The following is a 19,827-nucleotide window of genomic DNA, read 5'->3' as shown; positions in this document are numbered from 1 at the left end:
AATGGGAAAATGTTGGTCAAAAGGTGCAAACTTCCACTGATAACATAAATAAGTTCTGGGGATCCAATTACAGCATGGTGGTTATAGTTAATAACATATTATATACTCAAAAGTTCCTAAAAGAGTGAATCATAAATGATCTTGACACAAAAAAGAAATGGTAATTATGTTACGTGATGTGATGGAGGCTAGCTAATGCTATGGGGTCAGGTGACATTTTGCAATATATGTGTATCAAATCAACACACTGTATCTTAAATGTACATAATGCTATATACTAGTTATATCTCAATAAAGCTGAAAACAAAAACTTTATTACTAAGTATTTTTTGATGAAACCGTAAATGGAATTTACCACAAAAACTGTATTACTAAGTATTTTTTGATGATACTGTAAATGGAATTTACCATCTTTAATATCTTTCTCAGGTAACTTTCTCAGATAATTTGTTGTCAGTATACAGAAAGGCAACCCATTTTTGAGTGACTCTGCATCTTGCAACTTTACTGAATTTGCTGATTAGTTCTAACAGCTTTTTAGCGGAATCTTTAAGGTTTGGTATGTAAAAAATCATATCAGGGGTCATGTAAAGAGACACTTTTACTTTTTTTCCTATTTGAATGCCTTGTATTTCTTTTTCTTGACTAATTTCTCTAGTAGAACTTCCAGTACTATATTGACTAGAACTGTGCAAAGTGGATACTGTTGTCCTCTTTCTGATTTTAGAGGAAAAACTGTTTTTCATCACTGAGTATGTTAGCTGTGGGTTTATTACATATGGCCTTTATTATGTTGAGGCACATTCCTTTCTTACTGAGTATGTTGAATGTTTTTATCATAAGAGTGTTGAATTTTGTCACATGCTCATTCTGCATCTATTGAGATGATCGTGTGATTTTTAACCTTTGTTCTGATAATGCAGTATACCATCAAGATTGATTTCAGTTATGTTGCACTATCCTTGCATTTCAGGGATAAATCCCACTTGATCATGGTACATGATTCTCTTAATGTGCTGGTAAATTTGGTTTGCTAGTATTTCATCAAGGATTTTTGGATCTGTATTCATCATAGATACTAAATATAGTAGCTTTCTTTTCTTCTAGTGTCTTTGTCTTTGGTATCAGATTAATGCCCTCATACAATGAATCTGGCAATGTTCCCTTCCTCTTCAATTTTTGAAAAAGAGTTTGAGAAGGATTGGTGTTAATTCTCATTTATTTAAATGTTGGTAGAATTTACCTACGAAGTCATCTGGTCCTAGACCTTTCTTCATGGAGAGGATTGTGATTACTAATTTAATCTCCCTACTCATTTTTGGTCTGTTCAGATTTTGTTTCTTCATGATTCAGTCTGGGTTAAGTTGTACATTTCTAGGAATTTCTTAAGGTTTTCCAATTTTTTGACACATAATTAGATATGTCTCTTGTGATTCTTTTGTTTCCATCTCCTCTTTCATTTCTAATTTGATTTGAGTTTCCTCTCTTTGTTAATCTAGTTAAAAATGTGACAATTTTGGGCAGCCCCGGTGCTCAGTGGTTTAGTGCCACTTTCAGCCCAGGGCATGATCCTGGAGACCCGGGATCGAGTCCCATGTCGAGCTCCTTGCATGGAGCCTGCTTCTCCCTCTGCCTGTGTCTCTGCCGCTCTCTCTCTCTCTCTGTCTCTCATTAATAAATAAATAAAATCTTTAAAAAAAAAAAAGTGTCAATTTTATCTTTACAAAACACCAACAGTTTCATTTTTTTCTAGAGTTTTTCTAGTCTATTTCATTTGTTTTTCAACTTATCTTTTTCATTTCCTTCCTTTTGCTAACTTGTATGTGAAAATTAAACAACACACTCCTAAACGACCAATGGGTCAAAGAAGAAATCAAAAAGGAAAGAAATAAAAATGAAAATAAATTATACCAAAACTTACAGTATGCAACAAAAGCAGTACTAAGTAAAATTTATAGTAATAAATGCCTTCATTAAAGAGAAAGAAAATTCTCAAATAAGTAATCTTAAATTTACAGATCAAGGAACTAGAAAAAGAACAACAAACTAAGGATTTCTGGTTTCTGAAAAATCTACCCATTATTATTATTAGTATGTCGACTAATTAATATGAATACTAATATCTCCATTAATACTCTTTCTTATTTCTGGTTTTGTGTGTTGTTCCCATTTTCTAGATCAGCACTATCCAAAAGAAATATGTGAGCCACAAATGCAAGATGGTAATTACATTTTTTTACTCTGCACCCTGCCCCCCAAGTCTTTGAACCCAGTATGCATTTTACACTATTATCACAGCTCAATTTAGACAGGCTGTGTTTCAAATGTTCTATAGTCACATGTGCCGAATGGATACTGTACTGTATAGGTCAAGGTGTTCTTCCCTCAGCCTCCCTCATATATACTATGTACTCTCGCTGAATGGTCAACCACAACTAACCTCCCACACTATCATGGTTACTCATATCCCTACACACACTATAATTTATTTACTTATTCAACAGACACTATTTTATCTTCAAATGCAATTCATGAGAGTTCTCTAAATTGACTTCACTGTCACACATTCCATTCTGACCTCCATTCCCTTCACCACATCACCATTCCAATAGCACATAACTCACACAGTGGAGTCAGGAAAAGGAGAAGGTGAGGCCTGTTCTAAAGTCATCCCAAAGTGTGAAAAATCTCATTTAATCTAAAACCAACCTGAAAATCTTAGTCCCCTCCCCCCACAAGAATAATAGTTTACATGATCTTGTGTGTACAGCCCTGTATATATGAACTGAGACTAACTAGAATAACGTGCACATATTCCATCTCATACTTACTTCACTTCAGGAGCTCACTGAGTAGAATGGCAGGTGGATTTGCTATTACTATTACACTAAATAACGTACTAGAATTCATATAACTTAATCACCAATATGATGGAAGTCTGTTTTTTTACTCCTCCATTTATTATGCCAAACCCTTCACCTCAAATGTTCTGTTCTTTTTGTTACAGAAGTTTTTTGTTTTTTAAGTTTACTTATAATCTCTACACCCAGTGTGAGGCTCAAACTCACAACACTGAGAACAAGAGTCACATGCTCTACTGACAGAGCCAGCCAAGCACCACTTGTTAAAAAAGTTTTAACTAGTCTATCATTTAAGGACTTAGATATCTACTACATCAGGCTGAAAGGCAGCATACAGAATAAAAACAGCATGAGTTTCATATTCTAGTTTTGTTTTTTTTTTTTCATATTCTAGTTTAGTTACCATCTGTGACACTTTTAGCAACTTTGGAATGAGAATGCAGTCTTTATGAAGATTTAAAGAGAAAATAACCTTAAAGAGCATAAAACAGTGTTAATTCCATTCCCTTTGCCCACTTCTTCCATTAAGTCTTTGAAAATCTTTCCTTTGATTCAGAGACCCTTTTCTCTCCCCTAGAGACCATTTGTAACTAATGAAGAAAATAACTATTTTTAGGCCACATCTGAAACAGTTCTCAACTAAAAATAAATATTCCAGGAAAAAGTGTCAAATCAAAGTTAACCACATGCATTTTCATTACCTGCACAAATTTGGGTGGAAATTTCTGTCTAAGGTCTAGGAGTAAAGCATCCACACGTTGTCTCTGAAAAATAGAGCTTGGTTCTTCTTTCCTTTTGGCTTTAGGTTTGACTTTATCTATTAAAATATGAAGTCCAAATCAAAACACTGCCTAGTTTGGTGTCTTACATTTTACAAATCTTTATCCGCCATGAATATACTCAAATGTCATTGTTTTTTATTTTATTTTTATTTATTTATGATAGTCATTATTTTTAATGGCTGCTATTCCAAAGATTATCCCTCCAAATAAATTAAACACAACATACAGAAACAAGTGTTCTTAACTCTTCACTCTTAAATAAAGTTAACATTTTAACATTTAAAAAACTGATTAAGTTTTTTAAGGATACTTCAGTTTTAATATGTAAGCATAGATAGACATTAAAATTTTCAAGGCTAAAGTTTTCCATAATTACCTAAATCCTATGTCAAATGATGTTACCCCTGTATCTACTATTAAAAATAAATATATTTGGAAAATCATTCATCTCACAGGTCTGAATTCCATTTAAAGGCTACTTTTCCCTCAATAATTTATTCTGAGTTGTTATTTCTCAAAGAAGGAAATTCAGAATATGGGTATACTGCTACAGACACATTTCCAGAGTACAGAATACTTTTATTGTAAAATATGGTGCAGAACCAATAGCAGACTAGCAGCTATGGAAACTAGAGGTCCTGGCATCACAACAGGTAATAACATGGAAAGATCAGAAAATAAACTGGTCACCTGGAGATAAGGCTATAAAAGCATCTCCCCTACTTTGAAATACTAGGGAAATTGAGGTTCCAGATTTTAAGAGACTCAACAGTTAGGTAAGCAGGATACATTAATCACTAATACCCTCTCTATGTTCCAAATATTTTAAAACCTTGAATCAACTTACCAAAGATTAAGTTACCTACACATTAAAATTTCTGTCTGTTCCTATGGTAACTAGTGTTACCACATCTAGTTACAGGAACTGTAGCTATGACAGTGTCACCATCCTATGAAGTTTTCTTATCTAAAACACACCTAGAGGGGCACCTGGGTAGCTCAGTGGTTGAGCGTCTGCCTTTGGCTCAGATTGTGATCCCAGGGTCCTGGGATCAAGTTCCATATCAGGCTCCCCACAAGGAGCCTGCTTCTCCCTCTGCCTCTGCCTCTGTCTTTCCCCATGTGTTTCTCATGAAGAAATAAATAAAGCCTTTAAAGAAATAAAATCAAATAAAATATATAAATAAATAAAACACACCTAGAAATCAATAGCTGTTTTCCTAAAGAAAACAGCTTCAGTCTCAGAATTACCAAAAAGGGTTCTTAGAAGGTCTAGGTGTTCTACCCACCTTGCTCTTCATGATCTTTGAAGTGCCACCAATACCCTTTGGAAGGATGATATCGACAGTATGACATAGCTTCATCAAAAGCTGATTGAATGCCATGTACTGCAGTAAGCTTTTAAAAAGAACACAAATTCTGAATTTCTCATTAGATCAACTAAAATCTCCAAAGTAAATACCCACGAAATACTACATATGCTAGGGCAGCAATTTTCCAGTTTTTTTTTCCCCCAGAACTTGAATCACTATATAGCTGGGGCTATAATACATACTTTCAACATGGACTTGGCCCATAGTGACCAGTGTTAAAGACATTTTAATAATCAACACTTCATGCCAACATATACAAGGGGCAGAAGCTTCTGTTGGATTCTTGGAAACAAAGTAGCTCGATTAAAAGTTTTCTTTAGTGTTTCAAGAATGTGAAGACACTTACCACCCTAGAGTTTATAACTGACCCCAAGTCTGGTGCTTGATAGATCACTCCAGCAATGATATAGTAATCAGCCAGTGGGATAACTGAAGCAGTGAAAATAAAAATATTCATGAATATAGCTATGCCACAAATAAAAATATTTTCATAAAAAGAACAACTAAAATTTGGTATTTTCCCATATTAAGGCGAGGTTTGGCAATTCCTATTTTTGTAAATAAACTTATATTGGAAAACAGCCATAATCATTCATTTATATTATCTAAGACTGTTATGACACTAGTTGAATAGCTATTACAGACACCCTGAAGCCCACAAAGCCTAAAATATTTATTCTCTGGACCATCACAGAAACAGTTTGCCAACTAGAGCAATGTTTCTCAAATTTGAATGTACATTTGAATCACCCGGGTATCTTGTTAAAGTCAGATTCTTACTCAGTAGGGATAGTGCATTTCTAACAAGTTCCCAAATCATCCAATGTTGTTATTAGTCAGTTACAGCTTGGGGAATAAGATCTCAGAGTGAGAGATTTAGCACCTAGGATGAAGATATCAGATGCACTGAACCTGCCTCTGTGCCCCGTTCCTGGGTCCTAAGGAATAAAACAGCTGCTAGTGAAGCTGGTACCACCTTGTATCACTTCCCATAACCTGAACCCATCATGGAAATCTTGTTCCTGGCCTTGCCTTTGTTCTAAGGTTTTTTTTTTCCCTCTGGGCAAGGATTCTAGATCCTTTGTGTTTGAAATTAAATGTGGATTCTTAACTATGGAAGCACAGCTTCTCTATCAAGTCATTCTCTGGAATCAGTACCAGGCTGAAGGTTTTTCCTAAATGTCTTAATGAGGTTATCTAATGAGGAAATGCAGTTGGTCATTTCTGGAATAGTAACTAGCTCTTTGATTCAAAGTCAAATCTGAATTCTATACTCTTCAGTGTGATTTCTAAAGCAAGTTTATGTTTGATAACATAAGTCAGGTAAAAATTTTGGCTGAATGTGTCAATGAGGATTTTCAATGGATCCTCTATGAATTTGGTACAACTGCATCTACCATGTATTTTTTAATAGAATTAGACATAGTGGACTGAGATGAGAAGTTACTTGGGATGTTCGAGGTTCCCAACAAATATTTTCACAGAAGAAATGGCTTCAATGTAGTGAGTTACTTTGTTAGTGCTTGGAGAGTTGTCCCTAGACTCTAGTGTACAAGCACAGAACTAGTGGAACTTGGCTTCTGAAACATTTCCTAAGTGGTAAATTTATGCGTGCTCTACTAGTGTGCCTCAACAATTTGTACAAACGATATTATAGTAGAAACTTCATTTCCTTCTGAGAGTCTGGAATTTTGGCAGGCAGAGGACTTTCAGCTTCTCTCCCCATGTGTAGAAGGTTCCTTATCTTTATTCCCTAATTACTATTTCCCAAGAGCAGAGGGGTGGACAATTGGATTAGGCACACCAACTCTCATTAGACCATATCTTCTCAGTGGGTTGGGGTCAGTGCTCATATAGTGCATTTGTCACCTCCTCTTCCATCTGATGATAACTGAGAGAGAACAAGCATAAAAATGAAAGCCATCATACTGAGGATAGCAGGGTGCACAGATAGAAAGCACCTTAATTGTGATTCCGAATTAACCAATCCTGGGACTGCTTTTCCTTTGGACTTTTTGTTACATGAGATAATAAATTCCTTAAGTTGTTTAAAAAAAAAAAAAAAAAGATTAGCTCTCATAAAAATTCTGGACTCCGAGGATCAAAAGGATTTTCCTAAACAGATAGGTTACACACCTAATATGTGTGTGGGGGCTGCTGGAAGGAGAATGCACTTGGTGTATCCCCTTGCAAAAAGGAAAGCAAAGGAAGCTTACACATGGATTCCTACAGTCCCACTTGATGTAGCTTTTTCCCTTACTGATTTGTCAGTGGATCTTTACTGTGCTATCATAACAAATCTTAGGTATAACTAACAGACCCATATGCTGAATCTGCGGAGTCCTCTTAGCAAAGCACTGAACATGTATGTGGTCTTAGGAATCCCCAAAACAGAACCCAATCCAAAAAAGTAAGAACATGTAGCTCAGAAGGTTAAATAAATCATGGTATTTTAAGAAGAAAATTATGCCTCAAGTTTACACATTTTTACCTTGGGTAGGGGACTGCCGTTGTTGTTTCCGAATGATAAAAAGAATGGGCTCCTGAGCATGTAAAAGGATGTATTCCACTCCAACCATTTGACTGAAAACAGAACAGACATCCAGAGATCTATGAATGACCTACAAACAACTGCGTAGAACATTCAGATTATTATATAAAAGTACAGTAACACTGTAAACCAGATTAAAACTATGTTTGATATTAAGAACTAGCTGTCCAATAAAACTGGCTATTTTCCCAGGTAGGTGGAATATAGATAAAGATTTGATTTTTAAACAACAAAATTTCTCTAAAAAAATTCACAATAAACTTAAATCTGAGTATTCACTCATGAAAGTACGTTGAAGAGTGTACCTTTCAAAAAAGACAACCAAAATACTGCAATGTTTCCTGAGACATATAAATATATGTAAAATCTAAAAATACATAGTACATGAAGACTATACATGCTTTGACCATATATTTCAACTATACATACTCAACTAGAAAACATCAAAAACCTTACCTTTGCCTCCGACAAATTTTTTGACCTGATGTATTATTTAAAAGCAAGTTGTCCTAATAGTCATAAATATTTGCCTCCTAAGAAAAGCTATTTAAAATACCTCAGAAATTTATCAAGAACCCCTCCCTGATATTAGGTGACAAATGAAAAACAATTGTACAATTGCTTCAGAAACTTTGGTGATAGCAATAAATTCTTAATTATTTAGCATCTGAAGTCTGAAGACTCTTACTTTGCAATCGTCAAGCTAAAACTTTGTCATACAAAGAAAAATCTACTGTAAGTCAGACTATGGTTTAAGACATTAAATTTGATGTAAGAGACAATAAGGGAGTGCCTGGGTGGTTTAGTAGGTTGAGGGTCTGCTTTCGGTTCAGGTAGTGATCTCAGCGTCCTGGGATTGAGCCTCACACCAGACACCTACTCCACAGGGAGCATGCTTCTCCCTCTCCCTCTGCCTGCTGCTCCCCCTGCTTGTGCGCACTCTCTAATGAATGACTAAAATCTTTGGGGAAAAAAAAGAGAGAGACAGTAAGTATAGTCATCTGGTAGAGACCAGTTGCATTGCTAAGATCACTAACTGGATCCGCATCTAAACCTCATAGGTATATTTTAACTGGACAGTAATATATGAAATTATCAGAAAAGCCTTCCCAGGTTATCAGTGCCTATGATTAACTTCTTTGAATGTCAAATTTGTACAAACCTCCCCCAAAACTCCATTTCTTCCAAAACTTCTGCTCTGTACTTCACTATCCGTAGCTTGAAAGAACCATTCATTTCAAAACCTCTAATTGACAAAGATGTTTGCTACCTTCTTACAATAACTTACTTTAAGTGTTCTAATGTCAGCCTCTGCATTTTGACCACCTCATTATTACATGTCCTGTCATAAAAAGGATTACTTCTTTCTGAAAAGTAATCCAGGACACTTCCACTGTTCAAAATGGGGATCCAGGAACTGTCAACCCAAGAGATTCCCAGCAGATTATCTATAGGAAAGAAACAAAATGATAAAGGATGAGAAAAAAGAAAGCCAATCCAACATTATTTATGCATCTAATGCAGGAGGCACAATGAATATAAAAATGATAGATCTTAACCTACATACTCTCACAGAAGACCTAAGTGTGCAAGAAAGCAATGACAAGATGACGCGACAAGTGCTACAACAAAGGCATGAATAAATGTGTTATCAGGGCATAATGGAGGGAGAACACCTTACCTGAGGGAATAGGAATGATTTTTCACAGGGTAAGGAGGAGGCAGGTTTTGGCACTACATACTAAAAAATAAATAGAAGCTCATCATGTACCAAAAGGGGGCAAAGTCATTCCAAGCAGAGAGAATGCACATACAAAGGTAGAGAAATACAGACGTATATGGTTAGAGAATAGTTTGATTAGGTGAAGTGAGAGGACTTGAAACCTAGAAAGATCTCAAAAAAAAAAAAAAAAAAAAAGAAAATCCTGAGTTTTCTTATGTTCAAAAATTTTCAAACATGTATCCCAAAGGAAACACAGTCAGAGCCACCAGTTTGAGACCTCCCAATTAGGGACAGAAATCAGTTAGGAAGCTTTTATAGAGGAGATAATGGTGTAAAAGTTATAAAGCAAATGAGAAGTAGAATGCCCTTAATTACAGCCATACAATTTCATACTTCAGAATAGAATTAACTCTTCCAATTTTTCAAAATGCAAAAAGAAAACCGGGGCTGCCCTCTCTGTATTTTTTTTTTTTTTACTGATTAAACAAATAACTGAGTACCTTTCCAATTCAGCTGCGAAAAAGGATCCCTGCCCTCAATAGTGGGTGTTCGATGGAAGGTATTACAGACTCAAAAATAAAACTTACAGAAGAAAATCTTAGGGACTCCTGCCCACGGACGCGGGGGGCGCAGGGTCAGGAGTAGGGCGGCCCCCACGCCCAGTCCCCGGAGATGAACCAATCACGTCATCACACCCCACTCTCTGCCCAAAGGCCGTCCCTCCACCCAGGCAGAACCACCCCAGTATCATCGTAGAGATACGTGTCTGCAACAATACTGCAGGCCCGACGGCTCGGGACCCAGAGCTTCTTCCACCTCCTCGGTTTTGAAGCTTGTAAGAGACCCCTGGGGAGCCGGGGAAAACGATTTTTCGCCAGATCGGAGCCTTGGGTCGTCTGCAGAAACCACTCATGCGCGCTTGGGAGTCACCACAAAGGAACCTGGATCCTGCCCCCGAGAGCTATAAACCCCCAGCCCAGGCCCCCAGCCAATCAGGAAACAACGGGTAACCGCGCAGGTTACCTCGGATATCCACCGCCGCCATAATTCCAAAAGCGCTCACGGCTCCTCCTTCCGGCGCCCCGTGAACGTAACAGCTCCGACGACGGAAGCGTCCGCTGCGGACCGCAGGGACCGGCAGGAACGTAAGGAGGGGCGGAGACTGCGCCGCCTGGGGACGGGCCTGAGAAGAAGGGGGCGGGGCCGGCCGGGGAGGCGGGGCTGGGAGCGGGAGGGGCGGGGCCGGGAGAGGGAGGGGCGGGGCTGGGAGAGGGAGGGGCGGAGCCGGGAGGGAGCCGGGGCCGGGAGAGGGACGGGCTTGGCCGGGAGAAGGAGGGGCGGGGCTGGGAGAGGGAGGGGCGGAGCCGGGAGGGAGCCGGGGCTAGGAGAGGGAGGGGCGGGGCCGGGAGAGGGAGGGGCGGGGCTGGGAGGGAGCCGGGGCTAGGAGAGGGAGGGGCGGAGCCGGGGCTAGGAGAGGAGGGGCGGGGCCGGGAGAAGGAGGGGAGGGGCGGGGCCGGGAGGGGGCGGGGCCGGGGGCGGGGCCGGGAGGGAGGTGGGAGGGAAGGGGCAGAGCCGGGAGGGGAGGCGGGGCTGGGAATGGGAGGGGCGGAGCCGGGAAGGGAGGCGGGGCTGGGAAGGGGCGGGGCGGGGCGGGACTGGAAGGTGAACTGGAAGCGCAGAGGTGAGGGGCGGGGCGAGGAGGAGGGAGCGGAGCCGGGACGTGGAGGTTGGGGAACCCGCAGGGAGTAAGCAGTGTAGGTAAAAAAAAAATAATAATAAAATAAATAATTGGAGACTTTAAGGAAAAAGGAATTGAGCGGAGTCCTGCCCCACTCCCACCAATGAGAGATTTTGTGATCTTTTAAAAAAAACAAAACCATACATTCTGATGATGCAGAGTTGCAGGGGAGCATCTTCAATTTTATTTTTTTAAATAAAGATTTTATTTATTTATTCTTGAGAAAGAGAGAGAGAGAGGTAGAGACACAGGCAGAAGGAGAAGCAGGCCCCATGCAGGGAGCCTGTCGTGGGACTGGATCCCGGGTCTCCAGGACTCCAGGATCAATCCCTGGGCTGAAGGCGGCGCTAAACCGCTGAGCCACCCGGGCTGCCCGCATCTTCAATTTTAAAAGGTCCCCCGGGTGTATCCAAAGGGCTGTTAGATTTAGGAGCTACTCTGTTCTGTTTTTCGTCCTGCCTCAATATGGGATGCTACAGAACTAAGCAGAAACAATTTGAGAGTCATTAGCTTTTAAGGGACTAAACCTATTAAAAGTCTAAACCCATGAAAGAAAGTATTTGATGCCTCTAAGACAAAAAATTCACAAGACAGGAAATATTTTTGAAGTAAGATTTTTTTTTAATTTTTTTTTTGATTTTTTATTTATTTATGATAGTCACAGAGAGAGAGAGAGGCAGAGACACAGGCAGAGGGAGAAGCAGGCTCCATGCACCGGAAGCCCGATGTGGGATTCGATCCCGGGTCTCCAGGATCGCGCCCTGGGCCAGAGGCAGACGCCAAACCGCTGCGCCACCCAGGGATCCCTGAAGTAAGATTTTTAACAAGATTATAAGAAAAGGAATACCTCTAGGTCTCTGATTAAGGATTTAACGTCCAGGTAATCTGGGGTAGGAAGCAGCCCTGTGAAGGGGATAGTTGTGTGGTATAAGGAAGCCTCAGAAAAATTCTCAAAGCAAAATGATGAGGTTATCTACAAGCAAGACACTGACTTAAGAAAAGAACCTCCAAATCTGAAGGAGCTCTATGTACAGGGATGAGGTGTGAGTGCCTACACCTCCAAAACTTAGATACTATGAGGGCTCCCCCAGAATTTAACCACAACTGAGGAGCAAAGGGAGAGGACCATGAATTAACTGTGGCTGTTTCACCTTATATCATGGAAATTCAAAATTTTAAAATCTGAGTGGAATAAAAATAGATCATGTTGCTTTGTCACATTTCAACTTTTGAACCAGGATTTTATACCTGAGGTGTTATGTGTCCCAATAGAAGTATGCACATGCACAGAGCAGAGTTTTAAAAAGACACATTTTTCCAGGAGGAAACTTTCAGGAGGGGCTGGTGGGGGGGGCTAGTGGAGAGGCCATTCCAAAAAAAGGGGGAACATCATGTCCAATAAACAGAAGTGTGAAGGTTTTTGTTTTGTTGGTTTTGTTTTCTTGGGTTTTACTAGAAAAGAAGGAGATTGGGATAAAGAGCACTAGAACATGGATCTGCAGATAATAAAACACATGGCAATCATGGTAAGCCAGACCTTAGAGCTCAGCCTTTATCTTGTAGACAGTGAGAGAAATGCAGTTAGGCTTCCATTTTAGAATACTCAAGGAGTATGAGTTGGAGGCATTTATAAGACTCAGAGCAGGGAGTCCATTTAGGAGACAGTTGCAAACCAAAGGATGTCTACACTCACACAAAGGATTGGTAGCGGAGGGAGGAGGAAGGATTGCAGATATTTAGGAGATAAAATGGGAAGGGAACTAACATAAGCAAGATGAGGAAGAGAGAGAAAATAAAAATTATTTTCAAGATACGCATTCATAAGACTAGATACCATTAATCAGGTTAGGAATGACAATTGACAAAAGTGAGTAGGTGAAAAAAAGGAAAAATGATTCATTTTTGAGCATGTCCATAACAATGTTGTACATGAAGTCTGCAAAATATTCTGTACACTAGGGTTTCTCAGCTTTTGTACTGTTGACATTTTGGGCCAGACAATTCTTTACTGGCAATATGGAGAGCTGTCCTTTGCCATGTAGGATATTTAGCAGCATCTCTATCTTCTAGTTTTTTTTCCTGGTTCTTCAGGATCTCTTAGAAGCTTAAAACAAAGGGGTTGGAAGAAGATCTGGGCTGTAATATTGTTCTACACACGTATCTCTGTAACAATGTTGGGGCTGTTCTATTTATGTAAAAGGACAGCCTTTGGGCAGAGAGAGGGTGGGATGATATGATTTGATTTATCTCTTGGGACTGGGCATCGGAGCTGACATCCTGACATTGTGCCTCACAAGCTCCTGGGCATGATTGTGAAATGGAAATGGATTTATGAGAAATGACAAGAAAACTCCTTAAAATCTCTCTTGATCTTAGAACAATGTAGACCAACTGCTTCTTTTTGTATGCTAATGTTCTGGAAATCCATAGACTAAAAAGATAAACACATGACTATGTTTTGTGTGGTATCCTACCAGAAAAGTGCTTTAGCAAGTATTAAATATGTGAATTTTCTCTCTCTCTCTCTCTCTCTCTCTCTCTCTCTCTCTCTCTCACTCTCTCTTATTTAATGAGGAAAAAGCCAGCTACTTTATAATGTAGACCAGGGCAGAAAATTACCTCAGAATTACTTAGGGGGTATCTTTGAAAGGTTACCCGGGAACCCCTGAGAATGGCCTTGATGGTCCAGGGAGAGATATGGTACCAAATATTTTATAGTTTAAGGATTGTGAGAAAATCTACACCACCCTTCATGGCAAATACCAAAAGCTGACCTGGGTTAGTACCTCTGAAGGCAGCGGTTCAAAAAATCTAATTATTAAGAATTCAATCCTAGAATCCCAAACATAGATAAGCTTAACACAGAGGGACACAGAATCCTTCCAAGAACCTCTCATTGGATTTTTATTCTCATTGCAGGACAGTAACCATGTATTCATGAGATTGTGTAGCACTAAACCTCGTAAGACTCCATGATGCATCAAAAAGCAATAGCAAAGGTGGACTAGATTGATCAGATTCCCATATGGCATTCAAAGACAGTTAACAATCCTCACACCCTTTGGGTTGTGTATGACCCTGGATGCTTGGCTAATTCCAGAGTGAAGCAAAGGAAGTTTCCCAAGGAAGATCCTTGACTGACTACTGATATGGCAAGTAGGGCCCCAACGGTGATGCTGAAAGTCAAATTGCTAAATCTCAAGTGGCAACCCCAGCAAATTTTGGGAGGGGGGTGGTTGTGGCAATAGCTTGGAAATCTGCTGGCAGACCTTGCTTTATTCTTAAGGGTCTTCAAATGGAGGATTAGATGGCTTCCTAAATAAGGTAACAGGGAAGAAGAAAATAGTAATTCCTAGATCTTATTAGTAACAAAATTGTTCATAGTATTCTCATATAGTCTTTTTAATCTAGTCTATTTCTGTCCATATATCCTCATTTCTAGCCAATAATTTTTTCTTCTCTTTTTTCATGATTAATGTTACCAAAGATTTGTCTAATTTGTATTTTTTATTTTTTTAATTCGTATTTTTTTAAGAAAAACTTTGTTTTATCAACTCGTTCTATGGTATCTTTTTGTATTTCACTTATTTCTGCTTGTATTTTTATTTTTCCTTCTATTTTCTTTGATTTTATTCTGTAAATCTTCTCCTAATTTATTGAGATAAATATTCAGCTCATTAATTTTCAACCTCTGTCCTTTTCTTAAATAAGCATGCAAGGCTATAAATTTTCCTTGGAGGAACATTTCCATTGTAAACCTCAAGATTTGATGTACAGTGTTTTCATTATCATTTGCTCTAAGTGTTCATTAAGTTCTAATTCAGTTTCTTCTTTGAAAAATTACTTATAAGTGTGTTTTTAACTTCCAAACATGTAGAATTTTAAACCTATCTTCTTGTGATTAACTTCTAACTTAATTACATTGTTCTCAGAGAACGTATTCTACATAATGCCTATTCTTTAATATTTGTTTAGATTTATTTTTTTTCTAGATTTTATTTATTTATTCATGAGAGACACAGAGAGAAAGAGAGGCAGAGACACAGGCAGAGGGAGAAGCAAGCAGGTTTCATGCAGGGAGCCTGACATGGGACTCGATCCCAGGTCTCCAGGATCACACCCTGGGCTGAAGGCAGTGCTAAACCGCTGGGCCACCTGGGCTGCCCTGTTTAGATTTATTTTATGTCTTATATGATCACCTGTGCTTAAGAAGGATATGTATCCATTAAGTGTTGAATACAGAATCTGGAAGCATGAGACACCCCAGCTTCTCAAAATTGTGTTTCCTGTTCTCTATTGTGCTAGAAGCAGCAGCCGCTCAGACCATTCCTTTTCTATCTCTTACAGCAGCTTCTCTTCCTTTGTTTTACCCACAGATTCTCTAATCCTTAGTTCCATGCCTCATCTTTTCTATCTTTCTGGTTTTTACTCTCCTCTTTAGATGATCTAATTCATCCTGGGTCTTCAGTTTCCTCTGTGTTATCATGGTTTACAAAGTAGCCTCATCCAGACCTCTCTTCTGAGTTCCAGAAACATATTTACAATGGCCAACTAGACAGCTCCAACTGGCTGTTCTGTGCCCTGGATTGCAAGACTTTCACTCTTGCCTGTTTTCTTGCTCTTAGCTAAGAAGACTTGCCATCCCTCTTCCTTACTGCCTGCGTCCAGTGTAGCATCAAGTCCTGTCCATTCTCCTCAAGCTCCTATGAGGCTCCTCCTTGGCATTGCCACTGCTGCTCTTCTAATCCCAACATCCATTCTGTCTCGCCTCAACATTGCTGCTAGGGGAGCTTTGCTTTTAAAGGTGCCTTCTGGGAAGCCCAGGTGGCTCAGCGGTTTAGTGCTGCAGGTAAGTTGGGAGAAGGCAGGCTATGGTTAATAGTACCTATATTGGCAAATAGTCCCCTTCTCTTCATTTGCTCTCTGCTGACTTGTTAGGAAATTTTCTTAAGTCCCCACGAAATGATAAGAGGTTCATTTCCACTTCTCCCCAAACAGCTAATTGCCCAGGCAATTTTAATTACACAGCAAGGTTGGATTAGATGATTGGATGACCCTCCCAATCCACTTTCATGTTACTTTCTCTTGGGATTGGCTGCCTGGTAACTTTGATACCAGGCTTGCCTTCCTAATAATTATGCTCTTTGTATTCTCCAGTAACTATCTCCTGCCGAGTTTTCCTGCAGTTTGCATTTTATTTCTAAATCTAAAATACATGGACAAAAAAAAAGTAATTTTATTTTCTTAGCACCACATATGGAATATATTTATGTTACCATTACCAAACACTTATTGGCAGAAAGAAAATTTCTGGGTTCATTTTCCATCTCCTGCCAGATAAAATGACCCGTTCCTTAACAGAGCTCTGTCCTTGTGAGTATGGATTTATATGGACCTGACATATAATGTGAGCTAATTCTTTACTTTCCTGTGCTTAAACGTAAGATTCAATGTCATTTCACAGATCCAGATTTTAAAAAGATTAAAAATTGACTTGAAAAATAGAAAAAATGGGGCACCGGGGTGGCTCAGGCAGATGTCTTGCCTCTCAGGTCATAGTCCCAGGGCCTTGGAATTGAGTTGCCATATTAGGCTTCCTGCTCAGCAGGGAGAGTGCCTCTCACACTCCCTCTCATTCTCTCTCTCTCAAATACATAAATAAAATATTTTTAAATTTTTTAAAAATCAAAACAGCAAAAATGTTTGAAATGCTAGACTTTGTAACACAGTGCCTGTTCTTGTCACCAGTTCCTGATATGAGTCATTCCCAAATTACATGCACTTGAAGAGTACCAATGCATATACCATGTGGATATACAGTATATCCATGTAAAATGTGAAACCATATTATACATGTGCTCACATTTGTATTTTATTTTGCTATTTTATTGTATTTTGTATTTTTTTATTTTATTTTGCTTTGTATTTTATTTTATTTTTGCTATTTTTTAATGATTAATATAAAATTTATTTGGACAGTGATACATCTAGTCATTATTACCAGGCTTAATGTGCGGTGTTAAATATTTGATCCAATTTTCTTTCCTGAGTAAGTTTTTCTTTTCTATCTCTGTCAGTTTTGAAAACATACCAGGAGAAGAGGGACCAGATTCCAAAATGAACTCCTAAGAATGAGGTCTCGGAAGTGGGTCTGAAATTAGGGTAGGTATTGATCAAGACAGGATCTTCGCTGAGCCCTTGGTGGCTGGGGTCGTTGTGCCAGAGCAGGTACTACTGTTTAAGTTGGGGATCTTAGGCCAACTTTGGCTTTGTGCCCTTCCATAGTTTCCCAAAACTTGTCATATTCAGCTGGGTGAAGGATATCGGGCAGGGGATCAGGTACAACAGTCAAACAGGACTTTGTATTTTAATATGCCATAGCCTAACCTGAGAACATCTGTCTGATTCATGGATAGATCACTCAAAGAAACAATTTGGCTTTTAAGTATTCACTCATCTATTCATTTTTATTTATTCATTCAGTTGTCAGTTGTGAATGGGTACAGAATGGCCTTGTGAACCAATATTGTGATACAAAGTGAAAAGTGAGGTACTACAAGCTATTATAGGTTTGTAGAAGAAAAGTCAGTAACTGTAAAGCTCCTGTGGAGCTGTGGAATAATGGGGGAGAGTTTCTATTCTTAACACATTTAAATTTGTAATTTTAGATGAGTGAAACATAGTTGTACACATGTATACACTCAAAAATGAAGCTAGTCATTCAAAAATAATTTTTACTGCAAATTATATTACCCCTCTTGGCAGAAAACTGTTATTTATATATAAAAGTTGATCAGATCTCAAAAGCTAGTTTAGGAATCACAATAAGGGGCACCTGGGTGGCTCAGTCGGTTAAGCATCTGCCTTTGGCTCAGGTCATGATTCCAGAGTCCTGGGATCCAGCCCCTCAAAGGGCTCCCACTCAGCAGCAAGTCTGCTTCTCCCTCTCCTTCTGCTGCTCTCCCTGCTTGTGCTCTCTGGCTCTATCAAATAAATAAATAAAATCTTTTTTTTAAAGAAATCACTATTAAATCTGGGCATTTGATATAGAATGGAAATAAATTCGACCTTGCTGTGTAATTGAAATAAGTCAAATTTGAAATTAGAATGAATAAGTCCAAGATGGTATTCAAAATAACACTCATGTGTATAAATTCAGTAAAAATACTTTTCTTTATATAAGCATAGCGAACATAAATAGAAAGAATTTACAAAGGTAGAGTCTTTAAGTCATTTGATTATGTAAATGTTGCTTGTTATTAATGCAAAGTACTAAATATACCTGACTGGACTCTAAGAATCCCCAATATATAAAAACTTGATCCTGGCTTAATAGTTCTTGATAGAATTAAATTTACAATATCACTATCACATGGTAGTTCCATACAATTTCTTCAACCATACTCCATAAGATACAGCTGTGGTAAATGTTAAGGCCTAAATAAACTAGAAGTGATAATGACTATTACCTTGGCCATTCAATTCATGCAAACTAATACAATTCCAAGCATAAAAGCTAGTTAAGCTAAAGCATAACAAGTCAAAATACAACTGAATTGGAGAAAATGTCAACAAATAGACATAATAGCGTCTACATATGAAGTACTTACAATATGTCAGGCACAGTGTTAAGCAGTTTTGTTTTTGTTTTTTTGTTTTTTTTTGGCAGTTTTAAAAGGTTGTTGCAATTAGCTCTCCCAACAGTCTCATACGTAGTGACTATTAAATCTCCAACTCACAGAACCAGAGGGTAGAATGGTAGTCTCCAGGAGCTGAGGGAAATAGATGTTGGTCAAAGGGTATAAACTTTCAGTTGTAAGATGAATAAGTTCTGGGGATCTAACGTACAGCATGATGGTTTATAGCTAATAATTTGTATTATATACTTGGAATTTGCTAAGAGAGTAGATCTTACATGTCTTCACTATACACACACACACAAAGGTAACTGAAGTAATGGATGTGTTAACTTGATTGTGTAAATACCTCACTATCTATACATATATCAAACCATTACATTTTACAATATAAATATATACAGTTTTTTGTCTATTTTACTTCAGTGAAGCTGGGAGGAAAAAGTTGCCAACTTACTTTTGAGAGAACAGAAGCTTGGGGAAGATAAACAAGTCACTCAAATTCACAGCGATGGGTGGTGCAGTCCAAGCTTCAGGTACCCTTACTCTCTCCCATTTTGCTCTTCCATCTTTAACGTATTGAACATAACAACTAAAATTCAAACTGGTATCAAAAGGTGAGTATGATGGCTCCTAGAAGAGGAATGAGAATGGGCACTTTGCTCTAGCCAGGGGAATAATTGGTACAAAGACACAGAAGTAGAAGGGATTTTGTTCAAAGAGAGCAGGGATATGATGCCTTGAGCATACAATGTGATGATGCTGGAAAATGAGACTGGTGTTCCAGATCTTATTTGCCTAGGTGTTTTTTGTTTGTTTTTTGCTTAGGAGTTTTGATTTGATCCTAAAGGCATTGGCTAGTCAATAGAGGCTTGGATTTGATAATGGGAACTCAGATGTCAATGTGGAGGGCAAATTGGATGCCTACTTAGCAATAGCTCCTAACAATCCAGACAAAAGTGCTGGACTAATCCAAGGCAGGAGCTATGAAAGTAATAAAGATATGAGCCTTGACGGGGTAAAAGAAATTTGCTCTGCTCCTCCCCCAGGCCCAGAGGTGCACACACTTCAATTGACTCTTGGATATGTGCAAAAAATGGGAATGGTCAGCAAAGGAATGCTGTCCTGAGTTTTTTACACATCAGTAATGCTTCCCACTGTG

General features: G+C 38.7%; 1 protein-coding gene and 1 long non-coding RNA gene across 2 annotated transcripts in view; one reads left to right on the top strand and one right to left on the bottom strand.

Annotated features, from left to right (window-relative positions):
- MED6 (mediator complex subunit 6) overlaps window positions 1–10,424 on the bottom strand; it is a 20,071-nt gene extending 9,647 nt beyond the window's left edge. The window contains exons 1-6 of the mRNA XM_055304075.1: window positions 10,314–10,424; window positions 8,856–9,015; window positions 7,508–7,599; window positions 5,363–5,445; window positions 4,933–5,041; window positions 3,563–3,678 (exon numbers count right to left, since the gene is read on the bottom strand). Coding sequence (XP_055160050.1) covers window positions 3,563–3,678; window positions 4,933–5,041; window positions 5,363–5,445; window positions 7,508–7,599; window positions 8,856–9,015; window positions 10,314–10,335 — 582 coding nt within the window. The 5' untranslated portion in view covers window positions 10,336–10,424. The remainder of the gene's footprint in view (window positions 1–3,562; window positions 3,679–4,932; window positions 5,042–5,362; window positions 5,446–7,507; window positions 7,600–8,855; window positions 9,016–10,313) is intronic.
- On the top strand, window positions 10,366–19,827 carry LOC129496093 (uncharacterized). Its single transcript, XR_008661657.1, has 4 exons — window positions 10,366–10,435; window positions 17,106–17,190; window positions 19,092–19,201; window positions 19,715–19,827. It is a non-coding gene; the product is annotated as an uncharacterized LOC129496093 (long non-coding RNA).

This window comes from Nyctereutes procyonoides, unplaced genomic scaffold, assembly GCF_905146905.1.
Source record: "Nyctereutes procyonoides isolate TBG_1078 unplaced genomic scaffold, NYPRO_anot_genome, whole genome shotgun sequence".
Classification (NCBI taxonomy): Eukaryota; Metazoa; Chordata; class Mammalia; order Carnivora; family Canidae; genus Nyctereutes; species Nyctereutes procyonoides.
This window is presented reverse-complemented; position numbering and strand designations above follow the sequence as displayed.